This window comes from Xenopus laevis, chromosome 4L (assembly GCF_017654675.1).
Source record: "Xenopus laevis strain J_2021 chromosome 4L, Xenopus_laevis_v10.1, whole genome shotgun sequence".
Classification (NCBI taxonomy): domain Eukaryota; kingdom Metazoa; phylum Chordata; class Amphibia; order Anura; family Pipidae; genus Xenopus; species Xenopus laevis.
The window spans coordinates 37,681,384-37,690,637 of NC_054377.1; the positions used below are offsets into that span (position 1 = coordinate 37,681,384).

The window sequence follows — 9,254 nt, forward strand, 5'->3', positions numbered from 1 at the left end:
ATGATAGACTAATTTAATTGCCTTTTAAGAGGAGATGAGCAGGAACATTGTTTATTGGATGGCAGTAGATGTAGTCTACTAGAACTTTGTGATTCAGTACCAAACGGAAGGTTATGGGTTAAATTAAGGAATATTGGCCTGGAAGATATTTGTACTTGGACAGACAATTGGCTGAATGATAAATTACAATGATTAGTGGTAAATGGATCATTTTTTAATTGGACCCTTGTTGGTAGTGGAGATTCACAGGGATCTGTCCTTGGTCCTTTGCTTTTTACCTTATTTATTAATGACCTGGAGGTGGGCATTGAAGTTACTGTTTCTATTTTTGCTGATGATACAAAATCGTTCAGAACTGTAAGTTCCATGCAGGATGTTGCCACTTTTCAGAGTGATTTCACTAAACAGGAAAAATGGGTGGCAAACTGGAAAATGAGGTCTGATGTTGATAAATGCAAGGTTATGCATTTTGTGTTGTTACATAGTGTCATGATACAGGCCTGTAATAGTTAATAAAACAGGCCAAGGTATCATGAGAAATATTTCTGCCAACATCTAAATCAGACACATAACAGGCCTCTTTTCACTATGGTCAGAGGGGTCAGAGCTGTAATGCCCTCCTCCATGCCCTGGCTGATAAGAGCCATTCCATGGGGAGGGGGAAGCCCAAGGAGTGAGAACCTAAAGTTCCCAGCAAGACCCTCAAAGGTGAAATAAAGGTTACATATAATGTATACTCCAATATATTTATTCTTACAGAACCCATACCTGTTGTACCAACAGTATAAAAAACTGGTGATGGGTTAAAGGCAATTTCAGATTTCAAACGAGTCCAAACATGACTAGGTTTGGTACCCTGTGTATTAGATGTGAATATCTAGGCAGGGGCAGGTCACACAGTATTGATGTTTAGTATCTATGGAATCCCTGAGAGAATTAATAACCAATGAATATAATATCATCTCTCTCCTATGTTCCCATAAAGAGTTATGGTCATTATATTCTTGGTCCAGTTCCTATTCACAGGAGGTGATAAAAACTCAATCTGTGTCCTGCTAGGCCACGCCCCCTTGCATTCTTGATGACAGGGGGAGTGTGCAGTTACCTGATGCCCTGAAATCACTAATAAATAGTCAGCTCTTCTGACTAAACTTTGGATTTACTTTGGAGGACCAATTGCGATTGGAAGTTATCCCGTTTGTTTCACCTTGCCTCCAGGACCAGGAATTCTATATCTTTGGAGTTAAGTTTAGGTTTTCCATGTTTTCCCTTTTATTTTACAACTGTTTGTAATTGTATTATTGAATGTATGTCTCTTTTGTAACATCTTTTTGTATATTGCACTGTTATACCTTTTATAATATTAAAGAGAATTTAATAAGATTGTCTTTGATGCTCTAAACGAACCTAGCCTGAAAGAGTGTAACTGTGAGCCTTAACCCTCTGTATGCTGAAGTACTTGTTGAGTCAGTTGGAACTAACTGACTATACTGAGAGAGTGTTTAATGCATTGGTGTATTGTGAGTTATTACCTGTTAGAGAGAACAGGTGAATAGTCACATTAGGTTTCTATCGCCTGTGAATGATAGATGGTGGCAGTGAATGAGTTTTGTGGGTGTTGGTTGGTGTTTGGGGTGCTTTTCTGTTAGTCTAACCTGTGTGCAAGGTGGGTGAGAGACTGAGTGAGTGACCCCTGATAGCCACACCTAAAGTCAATTGCGGTTGGAAGTACCGTGTCCGTGACAGATTGGTAGGCAGCGGTGGCATATTTTTTATTGAGAGCATTAGTGCTTGGGTTAAGTCATTAAACCTTGCACTAAAGAACTGTAAATCCTTGTGAGGAGTATACAGTCTTCAAAGACAAACTCAGTGCATACTATTTTTATTAAGACATACTTGCAAACAGTTTCCCTTCCCTTCTTGTTTTTCTTTTCTATCTTTTATTTTGGCAAAGTGTTGCAAGATGGCAGCATTTTAGAAGAGGCAGACCAAGGAGACCCTCATCAATCTCTGTGAGCAAAGAGGAATTGATGCAGTGGACAAATCGAAGGAAATGTTGATTTGTGCCTTGGTGGAAAAGCAGAACTACACACCTGAGTCAGGAGACTATGCAACTCAGGATGTCCCAGTGATGAACTCTGTTCCTGGATCCTCTCAGCGAGAGGACAGTTCTAGTTGCAGTGGGCAGGATGTCAGGAATTCATCCCTGCAAGCAACTTTGCAATTGTTGGGTTCAGATGACCCCCAGCTGCGTCTTCAGCTCATCCTGCAATATCAACAGGCAGAGAGAGATGCAGCAGCAGCAGAAAGAAAGGCAGAAAGAGATGCAGCAGCAGCAGCAGCTGAAAGGCAAGCAGAGAGAGATGCAGCAGCAGCAGCAGCTGAAAGACAGCATCAACTGGAGTTAGCAAAGCTCCAGCAACAAAACTCACACCTACCGTCCATGGAACCCAGGGTGGCCCATCTTTTCCATATTTCCCATGATAAATTCCCGACCATGGAGAAGGATGGAGATATGGACACCTTCCTGCGTGGGTTTGAGAGGACTTGTAGACAGTACCAACTGCCCCGGGAACAATGGGCAAAGTACCTTACCCCAGGGTTAAAAAGCAAAGCCCTGGAAGCCTTTGTAGATTTACCACCAGAGCTTGATGGGGATTATGATGCTATCAGACAAGCCTTAATTGACCGGTATAATCTTACTCCAGAAAGATATAGGAAACGGTTTCGTTCCCTACAAAAAGGCCCTGCTGATAGCTATGCAGATATCCTAAGTAGTTTGAAAACTACCTTTAAGCAATGGGTCTCTGGACTGGATGTTACCACAATTGAGGATTTAACTGATTTGATGGTCAAAGATCAGTTTTTACACATATGTCCATTGGAAGTACGGCAGTTTGTTATGGACCGGGAGCCTAAAACAGCAGACCAGGCTGCCAAGCTTGCTGATACTTATGCAGCTAGTCGGATGCCAGAGCACCGCAAAGCCTCTTTACCAAGCTACAAGGAGCGATCAATAGGAGGAACCGCACACAGCAGTCCACAGTCTGGTGAGAATTCATATTTTGGGGGGTCTGTTGCAGCTGTGGGGCAAAAGGATACCCGCCGATGTTTTTCCTGCAACCAGATGGGCCATGTGAGGACTGACTGTCCACATAAGAAGGAACCAACTTCACCTGGACAGCCTGTTGTGATGCTTGTGTCTGGTAAGCCTGAGAATCTACATCATCATATGCAGTCTGTGATTGTGGGGGACAAAGTGACTCAGGGACTAAGAGACTCGGGGTCTAATTTTTCTCTGGTGCGTCCAGAGATGATAAACACTGGGGACATTATTCCTGGAAAGACTTTGTCCATAAAGGGAGTGGGTGGGAGCCACCCAAAGATGCCTGTGGCAAAAGTTTTCTTGGATTGGGGTGCGGGGAGAGGTCTAATGAAATTCCTGTAAATGTCTTGTTGGGGAATGATTTGGGTTACATGATAACTGCTTTTGTGCCCTATGACCAGGTCTCACTAGGTCCAGCCGTGCTGGAGTGTGGCCACCCACCTCAACAGGTAATTGCAAAAAGTACTATGCAGCAAAGTAACTGGGAGGGAGGACTGGGAGGCAGGAGCCAGTGCCTGAACCAGTGTTGTCCCAAAGTAGGGATAAGAAGGGAGAGGGGGAGGAGAGGTTTCCCCTAGGAGTCTCCCTGGTGCAGCCCGGTAGTGTACCGGCAGTGAGGGATTTCCAGCGTGTAATCCCTGATCCTGTACCCAAAATGCCTGAGGTCTTGAGTGGGGGTCAACAGCTACGCCAAGCTCAGGAGTCAGTGCAGAAGCATGAGGGACAGGTGGTTAGGACTCAGAGGAGGGTCCTAGTGGATAGTGCCACTCAGACTGAGGAGAGTGATGGTAGTGGTGGGCCAGGAAAAGCCCTCATGCCAGAACCAGTACTGTGGGGGGCTCAGGTGGTCAGTACTAAGGAGGAAAGGCTGACAGTACCAGGAGTTGCTCCCAAGTCAGATAGCAACAAAGTAGTTTTTCCAGAAGTCCAGAGTATTAAGGACGTGCCCAGTGGTTTATGCCAACCCAAGACTAAGAAGGTCAGTGGAGACCAGGGTGGCATCAAGGGGGTGGGAGGCCTCCAGCTACTTTCTATGTCTAGGCCCAGGGAATGGGAGATTAGAGATAGGCTGGAGGGCCCCTCAGTGAACAAGGTGGGAGGCCTCCAGCTAGTTTCTATGTCTAGGCCCAGGGAATGGGAGATTAGAGATAGGCTGGAGGGCCCCTCAGTGAACAAGGTGGGAGGAATAGGTCAGATGCCTGAGGAGAGCAGTGATAGACCATTGCCTACTATGCAAACCTGCACTCTGTCCAGAGACAGTGCAGATAGAGGCAAAATAGGAAGTATACCTACATCAAACCAGTCCAGTACCTGGGATTATACTGATATAGCCCTCAAGGAACAAGATTTTAGGCCTGGGAGGTAGCCTGATCCCTCATACTGTATAACATGAATGGATATTTTGAGAATGACCTGGCTATGGCTATGGATTTATGTTTTTATTGTGGCAAGGTTAAGAGTGACCTGTAAGTCAATCTCCCCTTGCTCACTCTAAAAAGGAGAGGTGTCATGATACAGGCCTGTAATAGTTAATAAAACAGGCCAAGGTATCATGAGAAATATTTCTGCCAACATCTAAATCAGACACATAACAGGCCTCTTTTCACTATGGTCAGAGGGGTCAGAGCTGTAATGCTCTCCTCCATGCCCTGGCTGATAAGAGCCATTCCATGGGGAGGGGGAAGCCCAAGGAGTGAGAACCTAAAGTTCCCAGCAAGACCCTCAAAGGTGAAATAAAGGTTACATATAATGTATACTCCAATATTTTTATTCTTACAGAACCCATACCTGTTGTACCAACAGTATAAAAAACTGGTGATGGGTTAAAGGCAATTTAACCCATCACGAGTCCAAACGAGTCCAAACATGACTAGGTTTGGTACCCTGTGTATTAGATGTGAATATCTAGGCAGGGGCAGGTCACACAGTATTGATGTTTAGTATCTATGGAATCCCTGAGAGAATTAATAACCAATGAATATAATATCATCTCTCTCCTATGTTCCCATAAAGAGTTATGGTCATTATATTCTTGGTCCAGTTCCTATTCACAGGAGGTGATAAAAACTCAATCTGTGTCCTGCTAGGCCACGCCCCCTTGCATTCTTGATGACAGGGGGTGTGTGCAGTTACCTGATGCCCTGAAATCACTAATAAATAGTCAGCTCTTCTGACTAAACTTTGGATTTACTTTGGAGGACCAATTGCGATTGGAAGTTATTCCGTTTGTTTCCCCTTGCCTCCAGGACCAGGAATTCTATATCTTTGGAGTTAAGTATAGGTTTTCCATGTTTTCCCTTTTATTTTACAACTGTTTGTAATTGTATTATTGAATGTATGTCTCTTTTGTAACATCTTTTTGTATATTGCACTGTTATACCTTTTATAATATTAAAGAGAATTTAATAAGATTGTCTTTGATGCTCTAAATGAACCTAGCCTGAAAGAGTGTAACTGTGAGCCTTAACCCTCTGTATGCTGAAGTACTTGTTGAGTCAGTTGGAACTAACTGACTATACTGAGAGAGTGTTTAATGCATTGGTGTATTGTGAGTTTTTACCTGTTAGAGAGAACAGGGGAATAGTCACATTAGGTTTCTATCGCCTGTGAATGATAGATGGTGGCAGCGAATGAGTTTTGTGGGTGTTGGTTGGTGTTTGGGGTGCTTTTGTGTTATGTGGGTGAGAGACTGAGTGAGTGACCCCTGATAGCCACACCTAAAGTCAATTGTGGTTGGAAGTACCGTGTCCGTGACACATAGTTACATAGTTAAATTGGGTTGAAAAAAGACAAAGTCAATCAAGTTTAACCCCTCCAAATGAAAACCCAGTATCCATATACACACCCCTCCCTACTTTTAATTAAATTATATATACCCATACCTATACTAACTATAGAGCTTAGTATCACAATAGCCTTTGATATTATGTCTGTCCGAAAAATCATTCAAGCCATTCTTAACCCTTTAAGTGCCACAGAACGTAGAATCTACGTTCTGTGGAAAAGTAACTTGAAATGCCACAGAACGTAGATTCTACATTCTGCAGCACTTCCGGGTTCTGGAGCGGAGGAGCGGCTGTTAGAGCCGCTCGCTCTGTTCCGCTTTGATCCCCTGCCCCTAGGCAACGAGCAGAGCAGGGGATCGAGTGGCCCCTGGGGCGCGATCGCCCAGGGGCCCAAAAACAGCAGCAGGCACGTGTTACTTACGTGTCCTGCTGCTGCAGCCTACACCGCGCCGTAGATCTCCGCCCCCACAGCACAGGGACACAGATGACGTCGCAGATCTCTTCCAGGGGCTGTTCCTGATCGTCTGAAACAGTCTCCAGCGACTTTTTCAGGTTAGTGCAACAATTACACACACAAACACACCAACACACACTTATTACAGTAATACACACTTAGATTCACACTTACACACACTTACACATACATTTTTGGGGATTGGGGGGGTCACTTACACTCACTGCACTTACACACACGTGCACACGCACACACGCACACATAACATGTAATTTACCATTTGTACACACGCACACGCACATACATGGCATTGTGGCTTTTTTTTTTTTTTCTTATCGCATCGTCTCTTTTTTTGGCTGAAATTTTTTTTTTTATTGCCATTACGAATAGCGTATTCGCTAACCGTACTGTGCAATATCTTTTGTATGTTATTTCGGTGATTATATTGCAATTTTGGGTATTTTGGTGCATTTTTAGCCATTTTATTGAATTTTTAGCCATTTTATTGCGTTTTCAGCTCTGCGTATGTTGTGTTCACTTGTTTCTAGCCGTATAACCTGTTTGGCCCAGCTAAAATATTCAAACTGTGATTCTGACGGCCGATAACACTAGTCTGGAAAAAAAACATAGATTTTTGTGGTTTTATTGGTTTTTTTTTGCATTTCACTCTTTACTGCCTTATTTTGTTTTGCCTTGTAAATTTTATCTACTATATATCCATTTGGGGGTCTCTGTGCGCCACATAGTTTGGTATATCTATGCATATTGGGCATCAAAGTGTTCAGTAGACCCCTGGCGTTCATATTTAGGATGTTTTATGCTGATAAGTTACGAAATGTAGGGCACATAATGGGGTAGAATTCAAGCTTTGTGACGATTTTCAGAAATTTGATAAAAACCGTTACGTTCAGCATTGCTTTGCAGTTTGGCAGTTTGCAGTAGAAACACTTATTTACCCATATTGGATTCGTCAGAATGTGTACTTTCTGAAAATATATGGTTTTCTGGGGTCTCTGTACTGTTAGGGGGTTCTAATGTTGCATAATACACACACCAGGTGCTTATATTGCAGCAGCCAGCGCGTCAGCCGTGAAAATGTATATACACTATTGTCATTTGGGGGTCTCTGTGCGCCACATAGTTTGGTATATCTATGCATACTGGGCATCAAAGTGTTCAGTAGACCCCTGGCGTTCATATTTAGGATGTTTTATGCTGATAAGTTACGAAATGTGTGGCATATAATGGGGTAGAATTCAAGCTTTGTGACGATTTTCCGAAATTTGATAAAAACCGTTATGTTCAGCATTGCTTTACAGTTTCGCAGTTTGCAGTAGAAACACTTATTTACCCATATTGGATTCATCAGAATGTGTACTTTCTGAAAATATATGGTTTTCTGGGGTCTCTGTACTGTTAGGGGGGTCTAATGTCGCATAATACACACACCGGGTGCTTATATTGCAGCAGCCAGCGCGTCAGCTGTGAAATTGTATATACACTATTGTCATTTGGGGGTCTCTGTGCGCCACATAGTTTGGTATATCTATGCATATTGGGCATCAAAGTGTTCAGTAGACCCCTGGCGTTCATATTTAGGATGTTTTATGCTGATAAGTTATGAAATGTGGGGCATATAATGGGGTAAAATTCAAGCTTTGTGACGATTTTCAGAAATTTGATAAAAACCGTTACGTTCAGCATTGCATTTGCAGTTTGGCAGTTTGCAGTAGGAACACATATTTACCCATATTGGATTCGTCAGAATGTGTACTTTCTGAAAATATATGGTTTTCTGGGGTCTCTGTACTGTTAGGTGGTCTAATGTCGCATAATACACACACCGGGTGGTTATATTGCAGCAGCCAGCGCGTCAGCCGTGAAAATGTCTATACATATTGTCATTTGGGGGTCTCTGTGCGCCACATAGTTTGGTATATCTATGCACATTGGGCATCAAACTGTTTAGTAGACCCATATGTTTATATTTAGGATGCTTTATGCTGGTAATGATACATGGACAATACGATGCTGGAAAGTTGAAGCTTTGAGGCAATTTCCAGATATTTCACCAAAACCGCCAAATTTGGCAAAGCCTTGCGACTCAGTAGTTTGGAGCAGAAAGGCATGGGTACCCATTTTAGATTCTGTAGAATGTGTACTTTCCAAAAATATATGGGGTTGGGGGGTAAACATATATTTCTGTGTTTTTACCCCACAAAAATGCAGTCAATGTGTTGATTTTTCATTAGCTGAAGTTACCCACAGGACAATTTGTATGTGCTAACTTCATTTTGGGGCCTCTAAATGCCATATACTTTGGTAAACTTATGAACAATGGCCACCAAAATGTTCAGAGGAACCCTGGCAATCATATTTAGGGTGCTTTTTCTTAGTACGTAATGACACATGGGTGATATGGTGCTGGGAAGTTGAAGCTTTGAGGCAATTTTCAGATATTTCACCAAAACCGACAACTTTGGGAAAGCCTTGCGACTCATTAGTTTGGAGCAATAAGGCATGGGTACCCATTTTAGATTCTGTAGAATGTGTACTTTCCAAAAATGTATGGGTTTGGGGGGTAAACATATATTTCTGTGTTTTTACCCCACAAAAATGCAGGCAATGTGTTGATTTTTCATTAGCTGAAGTTACCCACGGGACTGTTTGTATGCGCTAACTTCATTTTGGGGCCTCTAAATGCCAGATACTTTGGTAAACCTATGAACAATGGCCACCAAACTGTTCGGAGGAACCCTGGCAATCATATTTAGGGTGCTTTTTCTTGGTGAATAACGATACATGGGTGATATGGTGCTGAGAAGTTGAAGCTTTGAGGCAATTTTCAGATATTTCACCAAAACCGACAAATTGTGGGAAAGCCTTGCGACTCAGTAGTTTGGAGCAG

General features: G+C 42.8%; 1 protein-coding gene across 1 annotated transcript; it reads left to right on the top strand.

Annotated features, from left to right (window-relative positions):
• Positions 1-2,466: 2,466 nt before the first annotated feature.
• LOC121402995 lies at positions 2,467-4,599 on the top strand. The gene is made up of 2 exons (XM_041590121.1): positions 2,467-4,199; positions 4,284-4,599. Exon 1 carries the CDS (start codon positions 2,498-2,500, stop codon positions 3,446-3,448), a length of 951 nt encoding a protein of 316 aa, XP_041446055.1. The 5' UTR covers positions 2,467-2,497; the 3' UTR covers positions 3,449-4,199; positions 4,284-4,599.
• Positions 4,600-9,254: the final 4,655 nt, after the last annotated feature.